At 44.9% G+C, this 25,935-nt stretch overlaps 1 protein-coding gene across 3 annotated transcripts in view; it reads left to right on the top strand.

The window, feature by feature from the left end:
• Positions 1 to 20,227, top strand: part of LOC104353806 (uncharacterized) — a 29,532-nt gene extending 9,305 nt beyond the window's left edge. The window contains exons 2-8 of one of the 3 annotated variants that reach the window (XM_086467288.1): positions 715 to 1,565; positions 9,002 to 9,163; positions 11,737 to 11,923; positions 12,930 to 13,084; positions 14,326 to 14,352; positions 15,598 to 15,716; positions 20,131 to 20,227. In XM_086467288.1, the coding sequence (XP_086323414.1) occupies positions 715 to 1,565; positions 9,002 to 9,163; positions 11,737 to 11,923; positions 12,930 to 13,084; positions 14,326 to 14,352; positions 15,598 to 15,716; positions 20,131 to 20,227 (1,598 nt within the window). Of the gene's footprint in view, positions 1 to 711; positions 1,566 to 9,001; positions 9,164 to 11,736; positions 11,928 to 12,929; positions 13,085 to 14,325; positions 14,353 to 15,597; positions 15,717 to 20,130 lie in introns of all 3 variants that reach the window. The other 2 variants (XM_086467289.1, XM_086467290.1) reach the window with 2 other exon arrangements.
• The last annotated feature ends 5,708 nt before the right edge of the window (positions 20,228 to 25,935 follow it).

Raw genomic sequence — 25,935 nt, 5'->3', positions numbered from 1 at the left:
CCACATTACCATGTGAAATAATGTGAAAACTAGTTGTGTTTGTCCATGTGCAAAAAGCTTATGAACATAGCTGTCCCCATCTCCTTTCTCTTTACAAAGAAAGTAAGAGTTCATTTAAAGAAATTACTTCATAGCTAAAGCCATACAGAGAGTGAAAAAGATCTACAGTGCCTCACTGGCTTTTCCTGTCAATGCTTGCTTTTCGTCACCTGTATGTGTGCAGAGAATACTGCCAAGAATACCAAACTGTTTGCAAATTGCTTGTTGCAACCCAAAATTCACTTAAGCCTGCGGAAAGATAGATTTCATTTTACCCTTTTTTCTGCTAGTTCAGAATACATTTAATCAGAGGAAATATTTTAGCCTTAAATTAATGTCTGTTGTGTTGAAAGAACCTGTACTTCTCTGTGTCTATATGCAGGTAATCACTAAAAAGTTATCTGGCTACGGGTGTTGCTTTCTGCGTGTCGACTAAATCAGAGCTCTGTGTGCATTTATGACTCTCCCTGAAGGACTCTGGGCCTATGAAACACAACAGTTCTGTTTTAGCAAAGCCTACAGGAAAGCTTCATATAGCTCAAGAAAAACAAATTAGGGCTGTCCCCCTCTACCACCTTACTATAGACAGTGTTACATCTCACATCCCTCAGGGGATGCACTAGACACCGAGTTTTGTAGCCTCTTGTGACCATCTACTTGTTTGCTTTTAAGCAGGTAAGAAGAGCCCACCTGCTGAGGACAAAGTTGTGTTAACACATATGAAGATACTGACCAATGAAGGCATTCAAAACCCAGGGTTAATCCCAGAGGCTCCAGCTGACACAGCCTGCACAGAAGAGTCCCATCTCCCTGATGCCAGCCTCCCACCGGACTGCCAGGGAAATCTGAATGCAGCAGGCGCACCAGCAGATCCAGACTATGCAGATGCCTCGGCAAGCACAGACTACGTAGCCACACTGCCTGACCTCAGCGCCTTCGAGTCCAAGTGCCGACTTCACAGATTCTCCAAATTTGAATCTGAGGACTCAGGGGTTGAATTGCCAAGTGGGGCTAATTCTCCATCAACGCCAACAGGTTCAGAGAAGAGCTTTGTGCTTCACAGAAGAGACTCATTTTGTGACTCAGGTGTGCTTAGCACCTCTTCTTCTCCAGAAATTGACCATCTGATAATGAGAACATGTAAAGAGCATGCCAGAAAAGTCAGTCAAGAAGATCCAGAGAGTGAAAAGCAAGCTGAGTACTACAGTGAGGAGGTAGATGCTGTGCAGGGTCCTACAGCTTCACTTGAAGACTTCAGTATCCCTCAGGAAGAAAGTCCTGATGAACATTTTAACCAAAGAGAAGGGCACTTTCTGGAAAAGGAACCTACCCCAGAGATGGACCTTCCCAGTGAAAGCCCTCTTCCCACCCCAGCTCCCATAGAACAGCCAAAGACAATTGCTGACAATTTCCCAGAGAACTTTGGCAGCATGCAAGACCTTCAGATCCATGGACATCAGCTGAAGAAATACCCCACAAGCGACAGTCTGGATGAATACATGGATGAATGCTGTAGACTGAGTGAGGTAAGAAACACCTAAACTGAATTTTACAGCTAGGCCTGTCCAAATACCTCCGTCAGGGTTAAAATCCTATCATCTGTCATGAACTAGGACACGTATGAGTGAGTTAGAATATCTCCCCTAAAACTGTTGTAAGCAGCAAATCCTGGAAATTGATTTTTAAGCGCTCCTTTCATAGCAGTGAAATCCTGAAGTAATTCACATATATCAGGTCTGTGTAAGGATGACTAATGGCTTATGGAGATCTGATGTTTCAAAAAGCCCTAGATTAGAGAATGGGCTTGATTCTGGTCTTAAAATGAAGATTTTTGAAGTTAGTCATCATCCTTTGATACATGGGACAGGGATCAGAACATAATTTCTTTTTCAAGGTCAGGTTATTCCTGTTCCTTGGAATAGCTGGACTGCTGTCAGGGCGCTGAAGCTTGGAAAGAACTTGTCTAAGGGGTGTCTCATTCCTGTCCAGGCCTGTCCTGTCCTCTTAAGCCACCTCTCTTGAGTTACAAGTGAGCAGGGAACTAATGCACAAATTCAAATCTTTGCTGGGCTGGAGATGGAGATCCCATTTTAACCCTCCAGCACAGCTGTGATGGAAACTCCTGTGTTCTGAAACTGACCGAACTGCAAAGATATGATAATTTCAGCACCTTGTCCTACTCTTTCCCCCTTACTGGGTACACTGTGTGACTGACAGGAGAATAAAAAGCCCTTCTGTGCACCTTCTCCCATAGTGGATGCTGGCAAGCACTCCTACCAGTGCTTTGCCTGAAGCCCCATGCTGCTGACACGCAGACAGAGCGCTGTCTTGCCTACCTGCTGCGGTGGCTTCCATGAACCAGCAACAGAAAGATCTAACTGGGGAGCTTATTCTTGACAGACAGACCGAAAAGCCTCAGGAGCAAAAGGAAAGGAGGGGCAGGCGAGGTGAAGAGGGTCACACAGACACACCAAAAATATGAAACAGCGCATAACTGTGATTTCTTTTTGGGGCACTCACTGCGGTAATAGTGATGAATTGGAACGGGAGATGGGTGGGAAGAAGCCAAGTGACAAGTGCTGTGTGCTGTGCATATAATTTCACCATGACCTCTCTGCCCAGGCCTTGAACCATCAGGCAATGGCCTTCCTCTCCAGCATGCCAAACTCTCCTGAGCACCAGGGAAGGTCAGAGGTGGCCCATCTCTATTAACATTGCATATTGAGGCAGCACATGCAACACACAATCCAATGGAGCAATCTCTTCCTTCCCAGAGCTCTCTCACACACAGCAGAAGACAGATGTCTATTTTGCACAGTTCCCAAAGAGACAGCAACCTAGCATTTTGGCAGAGAGTTCAAAAAAGGACGAGAACAGGAGAGTTTGAATATAAGGAGACTTTATAAAAAGTTACCTAAATTCTCTGTTGCACTTGGGAGGGTATGCAGCCAGCTTGGTCTTGTCTGACAGCTCTGGCTGCCCATGAAATTCCTCTAAATCCTTTGTGAAATGGAGCCTCAGTTTCCCAAAACAGAGCATTTAAATAAACAAGAGAATAAATTAGAAGGAAGCTGAAGAGGAAATTAAGCTCTTGGTGGCTTATCTCCCCTCCTTTTTAATATCCTCACTGGCTGAGTGCTAAAGCTCTGTGCCTCAGAGCACTTTTCTTTATTTGTTTTTCGAGCTATATAAATACAGCTGTGACCTAGATGCTGAGGATGTTTGCCCCTCTTCACAGAGCACCTCCAGGCTGCTTATCTCAAGAGTAGCACTCTTCAAACTGCTGGGATGCCAGGTAGCACCAAGCTGAATGGTACAACAAACGTCCATGGCTGCTGCACAGCCCTGCAGCCACTGCTGCGCTGTGTGCCTCAGAGCACAGGGACAGCCTCCTGCAGCTGCAGAGCCTTCTGCCCTCGCCAAACCCGCACAAGGTTGACCTGTCCTCACTGTTATACAACAGAGGCAGAACATACTGAGATCCACTCAGAAACAGTGTCCAGATGATCATCTGCCCATACAGCTGACAGATGCATCTTGGTTCACTCCAGCTGAGGCTGTGCTCCAGGCTTACCCTGTGGTTTTCATATTTGCCTATAACCTGTCCAAGATACAACATGGTCCTTAGGAGCCAATCTCTTGTCTGTCCTGATGTCATCTCAGGGACTCAGATACCCCTGGAAATGCAGTCAATGTTGTCTGAAGGATAGCAAGCCGGTACAGGGTATTCCCACTCTGCTTGGCAAAGAACAAGGCAAACCAAATTGTTCCATCAAATAGATTCCTGCTGCATTAAATCAATGTTGATAGAGATGCAAGAGTGCTTGCACTGGCTTATATTTAATGCCAGGTGAGAACATTATTTAATCATAGGTGAAAGCAACTTCCTCAAATCTGTTGGTGGTTTTGGGAATACAACTTTCAAGTAACAGGAGAGCAGTTGAGTTTCCCCATCCCAGATGGCTGTGGCAATGCCAACAGCAGAGCTGAGCAAGGATTCAGTCTCTGGATGAGGATGTCCCTTGAGGTCCTCCTGTCCTCCCTCACTGCTGAGGCCATTTCTAAAACAGGAAGGAAAATGCTGAAAAAGAGAGACTGGAAATGGCCAAATGTTTTGACCATTTGGATTCATTTGTTGAATGGCTTTGGCTGAAAATATACATCAAATCATTTCAGTCTGGCATTTCTTAAACAAAGGTTTCTGATCTTTTGTTTTGAGCTGTCATTATTTTGAAATTTGCCTACGTTTACAAAGATGAAAGAAAGTGGAAGCTGTCAAACAACAAGTGAAAGAACTTTGAAGCCTAAATAAAAGCATTTCCTTTTAAGCCAAATTAAATGTTTGGGGTCAGTTTGAAGATGCATCACTTTTGATGCTTTTGCTTTGCAAACGCTTCCTCACACTCCATAAAGTTTACATTTAAAGTCAGCCCATACCACTAGAAGAAGAGAGAGGGTGGGAGCATTGTTGTCATTAAATTAAAAAAAAAAAAAAACATTATTCACACTGTGCTAATTTATCCTGGGCCAAAGCAGTCAAAATACTTCTCTGCAGAGAGTGGTATGGTTCGGGGGAAGGATAGGGCAACCTGTGATGGTCAGCCCCATAGCCTGTGCGTGCTGCTCAGAGGAAATCAGAAGCTATCAGTAAGCACAGCCCCTCCTAGACAGCAGGGTGGAGCTGTCAGAAATATACAGCACGATCCCTCTCTTTCCTGTTATTCATAAGCCTTTTGGTGCTGTCAGCTTCCAGTGACAAATGCTTCCGCCTTAGGCTGTGGCATCGCTAATCAGTTGCTTCAAGCCCATGATGGGAGGTTTATAATTACATTCCTTGGCTGTTGGCACAGTGACCATGCTGCCCCTATACTGGCCATGCTAACGCGGCGGGGGCAGGCAGTGAGGGATTTATGGGAGAATGGAGCATGGTATAACTCAAAACTATCTGCAAGAGAAAGTGAAGAGCATTGCAAGAAGTGGAGAAACCTAAGTCACTGCAAGAAACACCAGCAAGCTCCCATCTGAATGAAGAGCTTTGCCTGCAAGCTCGTTCTGCCTGCCAGCCTTGGCTCCTGCTGCCAGGTCCAGCCCAGGACAGTTTTCCATTGAGCCTAATTGAAGAAAAGCTCCCAGCTCTGTGACTCTGGTGGCTTCAGAGGAAAAATGTGATTCTACACCAGTCAAAATATTGACTGGAGGGCTCTAGATAAGCCAAAGTTCCCAGTGCAGGTGTTGATCCTGTATTTTTAGGCTTCCTAAGAAATATGTGGGCCAGCACAACTGTGATGGTTTATTGCCAGCTAAGCAAGGCTACATGCACTGAAAACCTATTCCCAAAACTTAGTCAGGTGAGCACTCACAAGGGCAGAGGTCTCTTTTTACATGGGTGTAAAGTCAGTGTAGTGCACCTTAACTCTGCAGGGTCAAAACTAATGGGAGTAACTCAGCATAGTGTAGCCGAGAGCCTTGGATTCCTTTTCTTCCAGCTGAGGGTCTGGTTCAGTCTGATGTACCTGAAAGCAAAATCTGGCATCTGTTTATACAGTATGTTGTTACTTTCCTACTGCAGCTTTAACCATCTGATTCATAAACTCTGTCTGTCTGATCCTCTGCATCTTCACCTTCAACAAAGTAGATGAGATGTTTTTCCTCCTTCGTAGGTTTCACCAACTCAAAAATGGGCACATGGCTTTTGTTCCAATACTATTTGACAATCCCCATGTGGGGAATGCGAAAAATTTCAGTCCTGTTAGGTGAATGTTTTGGGAAGCTTAAACTGGGAGGACAGAGGCTGGAAGAGACTCATCCTGGAAAATGTCTGCAGTTTTCCTATGGTTGCTCACCCTCCACTGCTATCATAAAACTCTCACAGGTGTTGAGAGGAAAATATTTAGACCAAAATGAGACAGAGGAGGTTCTATCTGCACTTGGCATGACCAGAAGATAGCGATAGCAGTTGAGGTATTTGCAGTCTACAGAAAAGAGTCCTGGAAGGGTCCCTAGATAGGCCATCTCTGAGTAACCATTTTCATAGAACCATCAAATGGTTTGGGTTGGAAAGGACCTCAAAGATCATCTAGTTCCAGTCCCCCTTGCCATGGCAAGGACACCTTCCACTAGACCAGGTTGCTCAAGGCTCCATCCAACCTAGTCTTGAACGCTGCCAGGGAGCGGGCAGCCACAACTTCATGAGGCAACCTGTTCCAGTGCCTCACCACCCTCAGGGTGAAGAACTTCTTCCTTGCATCTAGTCTAAACCTGCCCTCTCCCAGCTTCCAACCATTACTCTTTGTCCTATCACTGTTTTGGGGGCAACCAGCTAAATTACACAAATTTTCTGTATTGAATGCCTGCCATATCTGAGCAAACCCAATGCTAAGGGGCCTTATGGCAGGGCAAGCAAGGTGAAGCATTCCCTTTAAAAGCTCTTACCCTTGCATACTGACCACAGAGGTGGCTGGTCCTGCAGGGGTGGGCAGGCACTGGAGGCTCTGCTCTGCCTGATTTGCCTTTTTGCTCATTTGCGCTTGCTGGGATCACTTCAATAAAATGCAAATTAATTTCCTATTAAATAGCCCAAACTGCCTGCTCTGAGCAGCCGCTGAAGGATGGCTGTAAAACAGGGGCTTTCAGCATATTGAGTCCAACCTTCAGTCTGGTTTGGGTCCTCTACAGGGGTAAATCCACCTTGCCCCAAAACCTGGAGCAACTGATGTAATTTCCCTCTCATTTTCTAGGAACCTGTATTTATGCTCAGGAGTTGGAAGTTCTCTCTAACTTTCACTAAAAAAGAGGTTTTCTCCGTGCCTGCCCCAAACACACCTTTGCTTTCGAGTGCCTTCAGCCCTAGACACAGCACTGGAAATTAGGGCAACCTTCTCTCCTCATCCCCGTGCCCATTTTGCCCTGTAAACCTAGCAGCCATGAACTTGAAGCACGACCTTAAAATATTAAACACGGGATGAATATGGAACAAAAAGAGGGTCTCTAAATGAAAGAGGTCAGAGTCAAATGCTTCATGCTTTCTCCCCAATCCTGAGGTTACAGCCAAGTGTTTTACTTTATCCTCTTTTCCAAGAGCTCCTCTGTCCCTTGTAGTCTTCCTTTGTGTTTCTACAGCTATAATGGGTTGGATTATACAATACAGACACGCCATCAGTCACTGCAACAGCAAACTAACAGAAAGGGGAGTTGTTAAATGTGCAAAAAGAAGGTACAGAGTGGCAGAAAGCCTACATTTTCAAGGATAATGAGGAACTTCTCACTACCAATTTTGGGACAGCATAAAAAAATGACTACTCATTTTGGGACAGCTCAAAACCAACAGATTTGCAGAAGCTAATGCTCATGTGCTTTCTGAAAATCCTGCTTCTGAAGCTGGGCACCCCCAAATCCCTAGCTGCTTTCAGATATGTCAGTTATAGTGCTTTCAATTAAAGCTTTTCCAGGCAGACACCATGTGGGCTTTGTTCTCCCTGTGGGTCCTGGGGCTGCACCCCTTCCCACTGCACAGACATGCTAAGGACTCAGTTTTATGGCTGAGTAACCTTTGCCTTGCCACCACTTCTGCAGGCTCTGCCCAAGAGGAAAATAAAAATCATGAATGTGGATAACTGCTTGGCTTAGAGTCAGCACAGTTTTTCATATGATTTGATGTGACTTCTGTCCCAACCTCAGACACAAAAGCATGTGGACATAATAATACCTGTTTATAAATAACATTGTATCATCATTTGTTTAAAAAGAAGTAAATCCTAATGTTGATTATTTTTGAACACGCCATGAGCTTTCTGACATAATGAAAAGACAGGAAGAGTCCCAAGGCTGGCATTTCCCCAAAAATGTAGATTGTTGTGGGAAAGGAGACAGAGTAAGCTTCCTGCTTTTGTAGAGGGAACATATTTTTTGAAGTAAGATAAACTTAGAGTGCTGCTTTTGTAAAGATCGAGGCTTATTTTACTTACTGGTATCACATGCACATCAGCAGGCAGCGCCAAGGTGGAAGTGAGCCTCTGCATGCATTTGTTAGCAGCACGTTCATCAGAGTCCACTCACGGCACAGGAGAGGACACTTGCTGTGCATGGGGCAGTCCTGGGGCTAGAAATGGCAAGGTGCAGAGCAGGAGGCCAGGAAGCACTGTTGCCTTTACTCTGCCACAGGATTACTGTCTGTCTCCGGCACTGCCCTTGGCAGTGAGACTCTGCAGGTCCTGGGTGTGGAAAGATGAGTGGTACAGAATATCCTGCCATAGCCAGACAGCAAGGTTGATCCTCCAGACTTTATTCAGGCATCTCTTAATGATTAAGAAAGTAGCAGCAGGGAGATAAGGAGGGATCTGCAAAAGACCAGTGGAAAGAAATTCTTTCACTTTGGCAGCTTGGTTCAGGCACATGTCCTTTCCACTGACGCATCAGTGATGAGGATCTGAGTTCAGCTGTGCCGTAGTGGTTGCAGATTGCCAAAGGCAGACAAAACGTACCTCCAGGTTTGTCACAAAGCAGCAAATCACTGAGACCTGCAGATAGGTGCGTTTGGGTAGGAGCCAAGCTCAGCTTCCGTACCCGTAAGTGTGACTTGCACTGAGGGCTATGGGCTGTGAGCCATGCTAACCCCAGCCATCTATACCATACAGTAGAACTATATTTGTTTTTAAGGGTCCTGTGGCCAGTAAAAGACAAAAATTAGCCTGGGAGGTGGAACTAGAAACAGTCTGTCATGAGGTTTTCCTCTGTGTCAGCCTGTGATCAGTCAGAAGAGTCCCTCTGATGGCGATCTTGCTGAGTAATCCAGAAAAGAGCTGTGAGCAAGCAACACTGTAGCTCAAATCTGGCTATAACTAAAGCCCCTTGCAAGAGGAAGCCTGAGTGTCCTTACCACAGCCCATGTGACTGTAAGGAGTGTGCTGGGCTCCCGACTGCTAGTAAGGATTACTCCATGGTCCAAGATGCATTGTCATTGCAGGTGAACCAAGGTAACAGCAAAGCCCTGGGATCTGGTCTGGGATACCTGGAACACATTTGCCAACTGATTGAGAAGATTGGGCAGCTGCAGGAGCACAACCTGCGTCTCCAAAAGCAAGTGTGCAGCTTGCAGAAGGAGCAGAAGATGAGCCAGATAAAAGAGGTAAGCAGACACCATAGTATCTTCCATTAAATGATATACTTAAGGCCTGGATGGGAAGCTCCAAGTCTGTGTGAGGGAAGATGCTGATTTACTTGATCCCACACCCACCTGGGCTGGGTGCTCTGGTCATCAGGGAGCCCTCACCCACCACAGTGGGCTCAGCTTCCTTTAGGGTGAGCTTGTGTTTCTGTTCTTGTTCAGTTTTGTTTCCCAGATGTGCATGCTTCTGTCGAGTTAAAAAGCATCCATCCCTCTCACCTCATGCGATGGCTAGCTCAAAGTCAGTAGCTTTCATTTCTCTACAGTTGAAAACTTCCCAAGAACACATCTTCCCCCGTCAATGCTATCAAAACAAAACATTTCCATGGACCTTCTTAGCAGTTGTGTTTTGGAACTAAAAGCTCTTTCTTTTCCTTCTGGTTTCAAACTGTCAAAATCCCAGAATTTCCTACAGAACAGACACAATGGGAAAGAGAAGCAGTGGTACCACTACCCAGCTCCATGCTCGCTTTCCCTTCCTGTGCTTCTGAGCTGCCAAATGAAGAACCTCTAACATGAAACATCTCAGCGTTCCCATTTGTCTTTTTTAATCAGCCAGACCTAGCTGGGGAACCTGACTGAAATTTGCAACTCATTTCAGTGTCCTCCCAAACTTCATTTTTCAGCCTCTGCATATTTTGATCAGCTCTGCCCCACCTCTGCTTCTCAGTTCTTTTTCTTTGGCCATCATACCAGGTTTCTAGTTTTTTCCTCCCCTCCCGTTATATTTATTTTATCACTCCCCAAAGGAACAGAAGGGATTTGTCACACTCAGCTATTTCTTCCCAGCCATGCTGTGGCAAGTCTCTTATCTTCCCTACAGTGTCATTCTTCCCCTGGTGCTTCTTTCCCACTTGCTGAGACTGGATTGCAGTAGGTGACTGACACCTCCTCAGAGCCAAAGCCAAGTTGTGAGTCAGGTTGCAGAACAGAGTAGCCCGTCATTTCCATGTACCCATCTCTCACACTCAGAGGAATGCAGCCTCCTACATAGAGCCTGGGAATTGTTAACACATTTCCTGAAGCTTTACAACTGTGAGTCATTGCTTAAAGTAACTCTTCCAAGCTGCAAATTCAGGGTCAAATCCTCATCTGGTGTATGTGCCCCTTCCTCCCCAGATCCCACTGAAATGAAACACCCCATGCTTTCATGTAGATACTTGAAACTTTGATCTTTTTGGTATTTTCCAAGATCTCTCAGGAGTGTCTTTTCAGCCACATTTGTCCCATACAAATCCCAGTGGGGAATTGGACCCCCAGATGCAACGTTCAGCACTTTTAATGTGCTCTACAAAACTGAGTGCTCTCTCTCTGTAATCTCTGTGGTGCCTGCATCTCCTATATCTGAGCAGGTCTGTCATTTTCTTCTTCAGTCACAGCCCCTCTGTGTAGAAGAGGAACACTACTGCCTCCATTTGCCATGAGACGTGGAGCCTGCTGTCCACATTGCATTTTGAAGGGTGCTTAAGGCTACTTTCCAAACCATGTTCATTCTGTGCAGACTATGAGCACAGAAAGGTTTCCATGCCCCAGACACAGCTAGGGAAGACACACCCCCCAGAGCAAAGATGGGTTAGTGTGGTATTAAGAGCTGGTCATGAGGTTTGTAGATAACCAGTGCTCCCAATGCTGTTCTTGAGAGCTGTACAGACATCACCCCAGAGACTGGTGACATTTTGATCCTGGGACACAAAGGGAACATGGTTACTCCCCTTCCTTTGCTTTACAAGGAACTATTCAATGCCATGGGCCAAAAGCAGAATCTTTCATCAGATTTTCATAGCACCTCCTAAACGTATAGGTAATGCAAAGTGCGATGCTGCTGTGGCAACATAACCAGATGAGATGTTACATTAAACCTGTCAGTTGTCTGGGGGTCTCCAGAGGTGCTAAATTGGTGTTGGCCTGTCCTGGTTCCAACACGAATAAACAGTTTGGTTCCCTTTCCACTTCAGCTGGATAAAGCTCTGCTTGCTTCCTGCCCTACACAACTCAACATGGTTGTGCAAGGTAGAAAATCTCCCTTTCCCAGCACACCAGCTACAGCAGAAGTACACCAGTGGAAGTACCACGCACAGTGAATCTGACTGGTAACATGCAAGCAAACTGTGGCATCCCGTCAATAAAAATACAAGATATTGTTGTCTGTGCGTGTTCCAAAACAAATAACATTATCTTAAAATGTGAGTCACTGTTATAACGCATCTGTTTATTTACACAAATGCCTTAGCTGAGCAGCTCTGTGTTTAGAAACTTGTATTCAATTCCTTCTGGGAAACAAACCCAAAAGATGCTGAGTATCAGGCAATTTTAAGTTAAACACTAATGAACCCAAGAAAAATCTATATTACCAACTCCAGGCTGCTCAGCCTTTTAGAGAATTAAATAATTTGTCTGGGTTGTGATGGGTCTCAGGACAAGGCTGGGCATCCCTGGGCTGGAATGATTGCAATTTGTCTGTACCATCAAACTGCCTGCTTACCTTGGGCCGCTGCAGCCTGAGAGTCTGCATGCTTTCTTTTTGTATGGTGTAGGAGTACCTTCTGCAGCATTGCTCCTGTGGAGCTTCCAGCATTTTCCTCAACTCGTACCAAGACGTGAAGACATTTTTTGCTGGGAGGAGCAGACCTCACAGCCTCTTGGTTCAGACTGGAAACCCTTCTGATCTTTCCATCATCCCAGAAATAGGAGCAAACACTGAAAAGCTGAGCAGCTGCAATGGTGAGTTCTAATACCTCTAATGTGACCTCCTGCTTGCCACCAGTTGGTGAAGTAAGCTGATCAGTACCTTCCTTTTCCCTAGGAAAGACAGATGGGAACAGAGCAAGGTGTTAGTGGAACTAAACCTTAGCTGGAAATCTAAGAGATGTATTTTAAAATGCTTTGTCTACACACTTAGGATTTTAACACTTGTTGCTTCACATGTGTGAAGCGGGACTTTTTGCTCTGCAGCTGTGGCTACAAAGATTAGGACAAATGCATTATAAAATGGCTCTCTTTTGGAAACTTAGCATGCCTGAATGAGTCCATTAGTGGAGCCCCTCCATGTGGCTTTAAAATCCCCCCAGCCAAAGCAGGATTTGATCTAGGATGGAAAGCCTTATGCCTGTTGCTAGCCTCCTACCCTCTCAAGCAGGCACAGAACACATTCCTGGAGGATGACTTATTCTGTAGACCAAGTGGAAATAAGCCCCAGCTGCAAAGCTTGGATCCAGAGACCAACTTTTCCAGAAGGCTGAGAAAGACTGGGCTCAGCCTACTGATGATAAAGCCAGTTGAAAAGTCTGGATCCAATGTTAAATGTGAACCAGCCCACTAAGCAAGGCTGATTAGTTTATTTCAAATGTTGGACTTCAGCGTGCCGGTAATACTTGGTAAAATGCAGAACATCAACACACCTCCTAGCAGGACTGAGTCAGAGTGTAAGTGGCCTTTGAAATCTCTAGTGCTGAGGCTCAGAAATGCTCTTTCCTGGCAGTTTCAGAGCAGGCCTGGAAGGAAATTAAGACCCTGAGGAAGACATTAGAAAGCCTCTGGTGGTCAGATACCTTATGGGAGCATTCACCTTCTTTCCACTGAAGTGTGGCATGTAAACACATGGAGTCTTATCCCACCAGTAAGTCCTTAGGTTCTCATCCCATCTGGAGTTGCAGTGTCCTGGCAGCACTAGGCCATCCTAGCAGAACACTGCTGAGAAATGTGAGCAAGTCCTTGTGTTGCATTGCAGGAAGAGAGAGATACCTGGATTCAGGAAACAGCCAGCCTATGGTGGGCCTCAGGAAGTCATCAAACAATAGGAACAACAAGGAGAATGAGTTCAGAGAAGCTGGTAGTATGGCTGAGGGACAGGCTTTTCCATTAAAGGACCCTGCAGTAAGAAAGGTGAGTGATAAGCTTGGAGCCAGACTCTGAGTGGGACCTGCGGGAGAAGCAGGGAGAAGTTCTGCTCAGGCAGAGCATAGTGGGATGCCAGGAGAACAAGCCAACTCTGCTACTGAACAGGGCTGGGGCAGTGAGGGCCAGGGTGCTCTGTGCCTCTCTGGTCCCAGCCTTAAATGAAGACAATGGCCATGTCCAAATGTCAAGAAAGGCATAAACAGAGTGCTACAAACAGCAGCACGGGCTTCAGCCCTCTCTAACTCCAGATAACTCAGTGCATGAACTCTCTCATAATTACCTTCATTACTGCTGCTAGTGAGATTAAACCAAGCACACATTCATTACTACATATAAAAATTTCAGTGGGTCAGTCCTTAGCTGGCAACACTTACTACCAGACTGGCAGCATATCAGTGTAATTGGCTCTAGTCCCCAAAGTGTGTTTCAGGGAAGCCGTGTTGTTGAAGTCCAAGGGAGCCGAGATGGGAGCTGGGACGAATCCTTTTCCTCTCCCTTTCTTTCCCATTGTTTGTGGCTGCCTCAGCACTTTCAGGTTCCGGTGGGGATCAGAAGTGCTGAAATGCCAGGGCAGAGGCTCTAATCAGAGTATTCCCAGCCCTACAGGAAAGAGGAAGGAGTAGGTCTCTCACGGGAAAGACCTTCTCATGAAATTTCCACCCCAAAGTTGCAAATTGGTTGCAAACATTTCAGTGAACTTCAGAAACCCAATTAAGGCTCAATCCTGAATGGTGCTTTGTGCTCTGGCTTCTGTCCAGCAACGTTCTGGAGTATGAGCGTTATTTTAAGCACATGGGAAGCCATGATGGCTTCACAGGACTACAGAATCAAGATCCACACTCTTTCAACTGAATCTTAGTGCACTCTTGTTAAACCACACTTTAGTATTGTCACTTGGTATTGCATTTTCTCCCCTGAGCATGAAATGCTCCATTTACTTCTACAGTGCGGGTACTGTATGGGAGTCCTGCCACATTAGTCCCTGGGCTACTAGGTGCTATATACATGAATGGCAGTCTAAATACAAGAAAGAGGTGGGAGGTGGAGGAGGAAAGAAGGGATTACCACACCTGGGAGGGACTGAATCCTAAAAGAGATAAAGGACTTGACCAAGTCTATGAGTGGACTCCAGGACAGAGCTGAGAACAGAGCCCAGTCTGTTCCTAGCACTGTAGGATGGTCTTACTGTCTCATTATTAATCAGTATATTTGCCTTTTGTTTTTAGGGTCTGGATGTCAGCAAGAACATCTTGGTATGTACTGCCTTTGCAGAATATATTTAACTTGTACCTGCCATTGTCATTTTTTGCTGACCAAGCCCCTGTAGCACACAGCACTATACATGAACAAAAGAGGTTCACTGACTCCCAAAGTTTATTATCAAAATAGCAGACACACATGTATTATGACTTATGGCATGTGGTCTGTTGTTCTCCCACTCCCACTGCAGGCAACAGCTAGCTAGCCTTCAGGAAGAGGCAACTGTTAGGCTTTCTGTGACCTTAGCAGTGCTTGCTTTTCTGGGACAACACCAGCACGTGAGGGACTAACTACTGAGGCCTCCAAAACCCTTCCACAGCATACATTGATCTTAGTAGTAAACACAAAGGTTTGATATTTCCATGAGTAAACAGTCTCACTTACGGGCAATTGATTCAATAGCACAGAAACTGGTAACAGTGTGTAAGAATCGCTAGTGCTGGGACGTGATCTTTTTTGTTCTGTTCCCAAGGTTTTCCAGCCTTTAGGAAATTTAAAACAATGTAGCAAAATAGCATGTAATTTTTTTGTGTGGCTCCTTTTCAGTTCAGATGAGCTCAGTGCTGGAGAGAACAAACATTAGGGAGGGCCTGTGAGACTCCCTGACCTCCTGATAATCTCTGTTAGCATTTCAAATGTAAGTGCCCAATAGCTGTGGCTTGCAGACATGACAGGGAAACAAAGGCTTGATCTCTTCTAATTCATGGTCCACAAAAGTCACCACCTTGTTAAAGGGCTGATAGCAATGCACCTGGCGTAACAGAAAGGAGAAGGGAGTCTTTTTTGGATTGTTTTTTTGTTGTGAAGGCCCCCCGGGTGCATGTAAGTAGGTAGGAAACCAAACTGATCTTTTCCTTTAGTTACAGTATAACAATAAGGTAAAACGTGCTTTTTGGCAGCTACTCAGCACTCACCAGTGAAGTGCCCTCACTCTCTGAAACCTTAAGTCAGAAGGAACAACAGGGTCCTAGACACAGAAATATTGCCAAACAGAATACAAAAAGGATCGTATTACTGACAGTTAATCCATCCTGTCTCATTTTGTCCTATACATGCTGGCCACTGGGCATCACTGCAGGGTGTTACAAATTCTTTTGTGGGACTTGACTCTTACCTGTCCAAAATAAACCTCTCTTCTTACCACCCTGGAGTACCCCAAGTATCATACATTGTCCAGATGAGGTCTGCCAGGAACTATCCTCTGGTCCTTCAAGTTGTGGTTTCATTTTTCTCCCTAGGGTGAGAGCCATGCTTGGGGAAGAATGAGAGATCTTGTGAGGAAGACACGGCTGAGAAACCAGAACAAGCTGGGGCTGTCCTCCGCTGCTCTGAAGAGGTCCTGCCCACAGTTGTACAGGTAAGGCACAGCTGTGGGAGATTTACCTCTGGTTGAAGCTGGCCAGAGAAGACCCCTCCTTACCTTCTCTCCATTGCATATAGTGGTCCTGGCCAGCACAGCCAGTTGCTTCCTTAGTGCCCAAGTGCTCTAAGATCCCAACTGGATAATGTTACCTGTGTGAAAATAACGGAAACCCTGAAAGAAGGTGCTTATCTCCAACAGGGCAAGGGGATGTTGACAGTTAGCCAGAGCCATTCTATAGCCTAATTATTTGTCTTTCTGCTCCTTCCTAAGTATTACAGTTGATGTTAATGCTTTCCTCTAGCCACCTTCACACCTTTCATCCATTGGAACAGTAACCTGTATTGCATCTGATGTATGATGGGATAGGACAGTCAGGATCAGCTAGAAGGTTTCCTGTCAGGGGAAGGGGAGATGAAGGTTGGTGAGCTCATGGGTGGGACCTGCTTGTTGCTGTAGGTGAACATTTGGGTCAAGATGAGCTCTCATTTCTATTAAAAGATCCATGCTGGTCCCTTGGGCCAGTTTGTCTACCATGCTAGTTACAGCCTCGCCTCTGAGCTCTACTCTGTGGTGCACATCTATGTGAGGTGATGACAGTGCTGCCAGCTCCCCCTTGCCACAGACATTTCCTGTGTGCTTGCCAAGTCCTCCCAGCTGGTCTGGTGAATTTGGGGTGTAACGGGAAGAGCTTGGGTATCTTACTCACCAACGCAGGAGCATTACATGGAGCTGTGCACCTCCCTGTGTTTTTTCAGCTGAGGTCTCAATAACCTTGAGCGGAACAGCTCAAATGTGCTTAAGCCCTCCTCAGGTTTTAGAGGAGTTGATGGTGGGGAAACAGCAGTTGTTTAAGCACTCAAGAATGTCCCATTGTTCCCCTTAGACAGCCTGTACCTTACAAAATGCATAAGGGAACTGGGAATCTTGTAATTGCAGCTGGAAAAAAAAAACCTCTGTAGTTCATGGAGTGATTTTTCCAGCTGGGAAAAGCTTGGATGGGGCCCAAGCACACGTAACAGGCGAGCTTCCTCCTATTGTTTGGGAAACTGAAAGAAACACAAAGCAGAAAGAGATCAAACAGTTCCATCTAAAATGGATGGTGAACCAGCTAGGGAAAAAATACAAACTCTTGTGAACGTTCCCTCTAAACCTGAATAGAACTAGGACTTCAGCTGGGCTTCAGAAAAGTCCTGTCTCTGCAACCTCCTACTTGGCCCTTTCCCTGCAGCACGAGGACACAGCTTTCTGCATGAGAATTGCAGGCTAGGTCCTCAGCTGGCTAAATCAATGTACTTCCAGTGAATGGCCAGCCCAATAGCTCTTAACAGAAACAGCTTTTGCTACTTTCACATGTATATGGACAACTACTACTGTCATAGAAACGCTGTACAACGAGATGCCAAATGAACAATTTTTTTACCTGGTTGTAACTGGGCAGCCGCAGAGATCTTGTACACTGATTTTTCCAGGGTGCTTTCTGTAGCTGATGGTCTTCTCTTTCCTTTCACTTTCTTCTCCCATATATCTACATAAAACCATTGCCTCTACTCATGCCCCATATCTCTATTTCCTCTTCTCTTGCTTCCTAGCTCTTGTTCCTCAGCCCTATCTGTATTTTACTCTTGCTCTTTTTACCCCACACTCCGCAATAGCAATGTACTGACACTGTGCTTTTCACTGGTGCCTGGAAAACCTGGGCACCTTGCTCCTATGGCATTTTGGAAATGTAGTTGCCCTCAGGCTCCTTTGAAATAAAAAGTTAGACTTAGTGGATCAATGATAGCCTTGCAAATGCTGCTGGACAGAAAGCCAGGCCCTTCCTACCACAGTACCAGAATGGTAAAGCAAGAAAGTCTTGCTTGTCTGCAGCTCCTGGCAAAGCAAACATTGAAGCCCTGTCACTCTCAGCATTTAAAGCCACTGGCTTTGTTATAGTTTATGAAACATGTTTGTCCTGGCTCCTGGTCCTGTTTGTACATGGAGGCATATGGAATTGGCCGGCTTTTGCTTACCCAGGCTTCCTTGGGCTCAGAGACATCTCCCAAGGTCTTGAACTGGAACAGGTTGGACCCTCATGCCCCGTATTAACATGCAGCTCTGAAGGAAACAGAGATTGTCCTGTTTCAGATGACACCCAGTCCCACTTGAGTCATTTGGACAAATAGAGAAAGTCTCTTTGTTTTTGTTACTAGGTCAAAGCAAATCCCCTTTCATGCTCCCACTCTGTGTATGATGAATGATCTGCTCCAGGGTGGTTGTTTTGTTTTTCTTTTCTGTCTTGTTTTTTTTTTTTTAAACATCCACAAAAGAATTCTTGTAGTAGAGAGAGAACTTGGTTCTTCCAGCAGAAGAGAGAGGGTCCTGCCAAGGTAAACATACTGGCACAAGACTTGGTGCTTTGTAATACATTGTTCTAAACAGGCTCAGGTTTTTCATTTCATTTTCTTTTTCACGCTAGTACGTTTACACTCCCAAAGCAACGTTTATTTTGTGCAAAGGGCCAGAACAGGCTGATGAATGACTTGATCATGGTATTACAAACTTACGCAGCCCATGGACCTGGATTTGACCTATGGCAGGAAAAGTAGATTTCTTCCCCAAATCATTGCAGAATAATCCCGCCCCAAAGAGCAAGGAACTAGTTTCCAGCTCAAATGACTCCCAAGACAAGAACTTTTTGCCTTTCCAGTGTGACTGGTTTTAGTGACAGAAAACTGTTCTCAAATTATAGTGGAGCATCATATGGTCAAATACTTGCCCTTGTTAAACAATTACAGTCTGATGCTGCTTTGAACAGTAAGGAGGGAATCTAGCCTGGCCTGTGAAACCTGGGCTGCAAATTCTGCAGGAGCCTACCTTGATCAATTTATTGCATGTACGTTGCCACTCTGTCTCACATTATGAAATGTGTGAGGTTGTCTCTGGCTAGAATGGTGTTACAAACGATCCCCAAAAATCGAGGGTCAAGGAGGAGCACATTAACACCTTCATATAATTTTTCCTTACTTTTCCTAGCTCTCTTTGAGGACAAACAGATTGTTTGCTACTTGCTGTGACTGCTGCCAGGAAGCAGACTGGCCCAGCAGTTTCTCCAGCCCTGGCAGAGATACAGAGGCAGCCATCTCAATGAAAGCAATTGTGCTCAGGAGCTTTTCTGATGCTATTGCCAACCCCTTTCCAGGGCAGGATCTAATTTGGGTAGCTTTGGGCAACACCAGCCTGGCATTCCTGTGCAGACACACCCATGTATCTATGGGAGCTGCAGCTTTAATGCAGCTGTGTGGGAATGAGCTAACCTCAAATTACAGTATCTTTCATGGTAAGGATGCTAGTTTCACTTTGACAGCCACCAAAGCTTGCTGCTGTATGACTACTTTGTGGTTAGGGTAAAGTAAGTTAGGGAGGACAGTGCAGTTCTAACATTACAAAACCCCATCTTCAGTATTGCATAGCGAAGGCTGAAAAGAGCCTCAGACCTGGGTCTCGACACTAGTCTTCGCAATTACTACCAAGGGAGACCTCTGCTCAGGGCTGAGAAGCAGCCAAAGAATTAAGGAATAACTTCAAGGCAGAAGTTTGACCATTCCATTGTAAAAGAATTAAGAGCTGAACAAAACAAAAAAAATAGTACAACATTTAGATTAAAAACAAAAATTAGTATCCGGCAAAAGAAAGAGTCTGCACTACAACAGCCAGGACTTTGAGTTGAAATACTTCAAATCTTTGATTTGAAGTAAAGAGCTTAATAATTTATTATTATTTTAAATAAATACCTATTAGCTATTTATTTTCTGTAAATAGCTTTGAAATATTGCATTAAAAAATGCCAAAACTACAGCTTTTCTTTTTCAAACAGCAGCTATTTTTAAATAGTGTTCCAAAAGGTTTGTCTTTCGTAAGTCCAGGAGGCCTGAGCTAACTAAGCCATCACAACCAAACAGGATGCGTTACACTTATTTCAATTGTAATAAATAAAGAACAAAAAATTAAGTTGGAGACAGTCCACAGCAGCTATCTTAGTGTTGTTCTTCAAAACATCTCATTTCCTACTTACTATTTCAGGACAGAATTTAACTTCCCTGTGACATTCACCCACCAGTCTCTCCCCCTTGCTTCCAGCTAGGCAGAAAATACTGGTTGCTCTCAACAAAATGATGTTTGTGTCCATCAATGGATCCAACATTGGGACTCCATGCCAAGTGCTGCATTTTGTAGCTCTCTTTTTTTCTTTTGGATGCTGCCACAAATATTTGGACAGCATCTGTTTTGGAATTTCAAACTGGAAAGGGGGAAGCTGCTTTGAGTACAGCTTGGATGTTGGGTACATATGCACAGCATATTAATGCTAAAAACACAGCCATGCATTCTGACCACTGTCAACTTTAATCATATTTTTCCATTTGTTAAGGCCAGATATTATGTCTTCAGAGCTGAGGAAAACAGAGAGGAACTCCATGATCGTTCTGGGGCAAAATACAAAGAATGAAAACATATGGCCTTTCTGATAAGCCAAGTCAAATGGAACAAGGTAAAACAAGTAAAGCAGCATGTGTTTCTTTGTGGGTTGGGTTTTCTTTTACCTCTTCTCAGCAGAGAAATGAGACAGTCCTGTTCTTTCATCCAGACATGCTCCAACATGCAAAACCAGGAACAGGTCAGATTTTTGAAGTTCAAATTATATGGATTTATGCCAGCTGAGAACTGCCCCATATACCTTCATTTTAAGTCACCCACTTCAAAAAAACCCAAACCAAACAACCACAATTTAAAGGCATCTGTAGCCATATAGGCTACATCATGCAGCCTTTTCACAGAAAGTACAGCAGCAAATTTATTTATCTGCAGTCAGTCAAAAGACTCCCAAATAATAAGCCAACCAGATGTCTTGGGATAGAGACAATCTGCCCATAATCAGACTAAAAGAGAACCAGGCTCAGCCTCATCTTCCACCTTCCCAACTCAGCCCACGGGTTAAATGCAGAGGAACCCTTTCTAATATCTCACATTCACTGCATGTTTCTGTTTCAGAAAGGCGAAGTGAGAACTCCAGTGGACACAAACCCAAGAATCCTGGGGTTACTTCATGCAACATGCATCCTACAGTTGTCAATACAGCAACTCCGATTTGAGCGTTGCAAGGGAAAGAGGGAAGGGGGAGGTTGAGAAGGGTCTGTGGACAGATGCATTCTCGGGTATGTACAACTTCAACCCTGAATCTGAAGTACACTTACAAAAGTCAAGCCACGGATGAAAATTGCTGTTAGCATCTTGGCAACATAACCAACACAGACTTTTAAGAAAGATTTGGAAATTCTTCTTCCTCTCTGGGTTAGGAACAGAATTACCTGAAACATTGAAGCTTCTAAATTACCATTGCTTTCTGGGGACCTTCTCCAGCTGAAATAAATGTAAGCTTTATGGGACACAGCAGTGTCTAGAAGAGTGCCAGGGACTCCTTGCCTGGTACAGAAGTGTTTGTTGGAAGGACAGACTCCTCCCTCTGGGGGGGGGGGTTGAGTTGCAGTCTCTGCTTGTCCCCAACACAGCTCCTCCCTTCAGAGCAGCATCTGGCCAGCTGTGCCATTTTACTGGAATCCAACAGGAAAACCAAGTCTGTAAAGCCAAGACTTCCTATGAGGCCATTCCTGAATCCACCACTAGCTTCTAATCCTGTGAGCCCGCTCCTTTTGTGGAGGCCCCTCGACTATGGGGCTACCCTATGCAGAAGCTGACATCATGCAGGCTCATTGCAGAGAGCGGAGCAAGGGGTACCACAGGAACCAGGCTTTTGAGAGAGTGGAGGGTGCATCCAAGGCAATAACTCAGCTTCACCAGGCAGCCCAGCTCTTGTACTATCAATCTTTTGGTAGGGAACCAGGCTTGAATTTCTACTTTTAAGTTACAAGTTAAGTCCTCTGGCTGTGCTGGTGGGGGCCTGAGGCTGTAGGTGGGGTAGTCATGCTGCTTTGTAGCTCAGCCTGTGCTCTCTGCTGGGATGAGGCAAGAAGGACAGCAGAGCTGCAAGGAAGAGTTATTCAAATACATACATCCTTTATAAGCTGCTGCTCTTTTAGGTCACTAACAACTAACTGTATAACGCTATGGCCATGATTGCCACATGTCCACTGATTCCAGACTCAAGGGAAAGGCAACGCATGCTTCTGAAGGTCCCATGGTTGCAGTGATCTCTGCATACCAGATCATATTGGTACTAGCACAATAATTAATGCATATGAGTAAAGATTTAAATAAACCAACTTTGCTTCTTGTTAAAAGATTATTCTACTTGCTAAATTACAATATAATTGCAAGTCAAACAATTGCTGTTTAAATATCGCTCCCTATCCTGAACTTGCCTGGGAAACAAGATTTGAGAAGCTGGCAGGGACGGATCAACTTCATCAGGCTTAGCCTTTCAGTAGCAGATGCTTCCCCCTTGCTCACCCAGATCAGCTGGAGCCTTCAGAGTCCTCAAAATGGGAGCAGGATCTCTTCTGAGATTCAAAGCACCCCAGACATGCTCTCCCAGGGCAGTTGTAGTTTGCAGAGGTGAGTGAAGGCATCAGCCCAGGCCTGGTTCTCCAAGTACTCAGAAGGGTTGTTACTTAGCATCTCCAAATAAGAAAAACCACAATAAAAAAAACCAAACACACCCCTCTGTACTGACTCAAAGTTAGCACCCTAAAGTAGGGGCTGTGTTTAATGTTTCAGTTGTAGCTGCTTCAGGACTTGGTTATTCACTGTGTTATCTTGCTAGCTTCATCCAAAGCTAGAAAGATTTAACTTGATTATTCTGTGAATAGTCTGTGTATCTCCATAAATACAAGAGACTAAAATCCTGCATTAACTTACACCCTCCATTAACTGTAAGGAATGTGAATCAGTGCAAACTGAATTTAAGGTGTTTTAAGACTTGCATCATGGACTGATATCCCCCCCTTCACATTATAGGTTTGTGAGGTTGGTTTGTTTGGTTTGTTTGTGTTTTTTTGTTGTTGTTGTTTGTTGGGGTTTTTTTTGACTAAAATGAACTAGCACTCTTTTATTACAGCATTATATGAAATATATACATGTATTTTCAGAAATAAATATATTTATAATGTGTAATATACTGTATAGTTCTCCATTCCAGGATGCGTTGTAATACAAGCATAAGACATTTAATAAAAGCATCACTATTATAATTGCTTTCAGACATTTTATTAATTAACACCTGACTTGTATGCAGCTGCCATACATAAAAGTTTCAGGCAAGCATAGCTGGTCAAGAAAGGAATTGTTACCTCCAAGCTTTTAAAGAACTTTTTTAGCTCTGGCAAAGAGCTAGTTTTTTCTTTTGAGGCTGGTGCTGTTCCCAAAGATCCAAAGGGAGAGGAGAGCCTTTGGGAAGTTAAGATGCAGCCGAGCATGGACATCAGCTCTTTGTCAGGTGCTGTTGCTGGGCTTTGCTTCCAAATGGTGGTCAGACATGGCAGGGCAGCACACACCACTCCCAAAGGAAAAGGTGAAGACACTGGGGACAAAGCGTGCTGATGCTCATCCTTGGGGTTCTCCCTACAAATCTGGTTTCATTAGCAACACCACACAACAGCCTCAACTGTTCAACTGACAGATGCCGGCTAGCCTCAGGGCTACTTTTCCTCAGCTTCTCCTTCATTCACAGCCCATAGCACCCTCCCAGGCAGAGCAGTTTTCCTTCACCTACAGCAACCCCGCAACATCCAATGGCTACAGCAACCCCACAACATCTTTAGTTCAGCTGTATAAGCAGGCAGTATGAAGTGAAGCTAAAGCGGGTGCTGACACAAGAAATCACATGCAGTTACTCAAAAGAAAGAAGTCAGTGAGACCCAACTAAAGAAAGCAGAGGCCTAGGAAAAGCAAAACTAAACAGAAGGTAGAAGGAAAAGAGTACACTTTTTCAGGAGATAAAATTACAGAAAAGGAGCAATGAAAGCCACAAACACCCTGGTGGAGAAGAACAGGCTAGGAAGAGGGGGACAATGTACCAGAGGAGGAAACCTCCATGTTGCCTAGCTTTCACTCTGTGCCAGTGCTTCACCTACTGCTGCTTGCACGCCTCCCTCCTGCTAAGGACTAAATAGCAACCCTTAAGTAGAGAAGACTTCCCACAGAGTGGATAAGGGAATTTAATTCACTTCTCTGCTCACTCACCTCCTATGCTAAGCAGCAGGTCTATTACAGCAAGATCCAGCTCTGCACCAGAAGAGACGGTCCCTGCAGAGGAATCTACCGGATCCCCAGAGTCTACGTGCCCAGAGCTCCCTGCCACTTTGGGACAGTTCAGCAACCCCATTGGAGGGCAGCAGGGAGTAGCTGGGCACCTTCAGCCTCCACACAGGTATCTAAGCTCTCTAAGCAAGTATTTTTGTTTGCCTTACTGAGACATGGGAAGACTCCAGCAGCAGCCCCAGAGCTGTTTAGATCTTGGCTAGTACACACAGTTAAGAGCAGTGCCAGAGCACCACACCTGGTGTACTGAAAAGGTGTGGTCTATATTAGTCCTCTAACTGCCCAGTTAATTAACATTAGATAGCTGCTAAATAAGGCACATTATGAGTTTACACTCTGCTTTTCCACACAGAGCTCCACCTGTACCAAGGCCATTTAGTTAACAGAGGCACTCCCTGTTTGACCGATCTCCAGCTGATAACTTCTCCAGCCTGTGATCTCCTTCACCCTCCCACCACACAACTGGGAAGAGTCTTCTGATTAGACTTTAAAAGCAGACAAGACTAAGAGCACTGGTTATCCTGGAAGTAGCAGGGAATAGCAGTTCTGTTAGAAAAATAAAAACATTGTAAGATGATTCTCAAAATTTCTTGTTGGAGTAAGAAAGGAATTGAAAAGCAGTTTCCACCACCTGTTAACACCTTCCAATCATACAATATTGGCAGAAGCCAATTAAACAGAACAATATCTGCTACCTCAAGTGAGATCCTGTTCAGTTCTTTAATTCCCTGTAAGAGCTGCTCTTCCCTTTAAAGGCCCTTAAGCAGTATGATTAAGCCTACTCCCCTGTCTTAACAGGAGGAACTTCTAATCAAGCCTGTGGGGAAAAAAAAAAATTTTTCCTTTTCCTCAAGCATACTTACTCAAGGACTACCCCATCAGCTATAAGGGGATTGCAGTGTGAGTGCAAGCACCAGAGATCCCCCAGCCTGGGCAGGAAGGGGGATTGTGGGGCCTCTTTCCCCTTCTACTATCAGGAGATGTTTGCTGGACTGTTTTTGCCCAGGACCTCAGGAAGCAGAGAATGATCCTGCTCAGCTGCTGTGACTGACCATACCACACTCACTGAACTGCTTCCGATGCTCAGGACAGCAAGTTTTATTTCTCATCTCAAAAAAGCACTTCTGTGGCACTGTTATGCCAACAGTGGTGTCAAATTAGCTTTAATCCAAGAGCTTTGAAGACTCCTAACTGTCTGCTTTCACACAAAGGTTAAGATTAATCTTTAAGTCAGGCTTGAATTTTTTCCTGAAGTTCAAACCACCTAGGACCTTTGATTTCTTGAGGTGGAATGAAGTTTCCCCTGTTCTTATCCTCCAGAAAAAAAGAAAAAAAACAAACACATCTCACCTGCCCTTTTTTGTTTCCAGAGCAAAAGAGGCAGGCTAATGTACAGCATCATTAGGAAGGCCCATTTGTGTAGTGATTTACTAGCCCTGCTTCCAGGTCCTGCCACATAAACACAGCCCTGACTTACCTAGTGAGCTCAGTGACAAGTGGGCAATTTCCAGCTCCTCTGCACAGTCAAATACCAGCTCTGCATCCCCAAAGGAGCAACAGCTGCAGGATTTGCTTTTAAATTAATTTTGCTGCATTTCCACTCAGTGTTTGAGAGGAGCCAAAACAAGTACTTTTGAAGGCCACCTTAGACACTGACAGAAATGCAGACACCACCCAGCATCACTCCTGTCTCAGTCTGCAGCTCCCCAGTAGCCCAGGCCATGACAAGGGCTCCCTCTTGACAGCAGCAGACAGTTGACACCAGAGCAGAATAATAGCCAGAAAATTAGATTGCTTCAGAGACGCAACATTTGGAAAGTTCTCACAGCCATCAGGATAGTTTGTCTTGCAAATGAAGGCTTACAGCCAGGGTCCCCAGGAGAGACTCCTGTTCAATGCCTTGTGTTCTCCCTGTGGGCTGGAGAGGAGTCCCACAGACCAAGCAGATTTGACAGCCACT

This window comes from Leptosomus discolor, chromosome 6, assembly GCF_034619465.1.
Source record: "Leptosomus discolor isolate bLepDis1 chromosome 6, bLepDis1.hap2, whole genome shotgun sequence".
Lineage (NCBI taxonomy): Eukaryota > Metazoa > Chordata > Aves > Leptosomiformes > Leptosomidae > Leptosomus > Leptosomus discolor.
The sequence above is the reverse complement of the archived record's forward strand: the minus strand, read 5'-3'. Positions and strand labels throughout refer to the sequence as shown.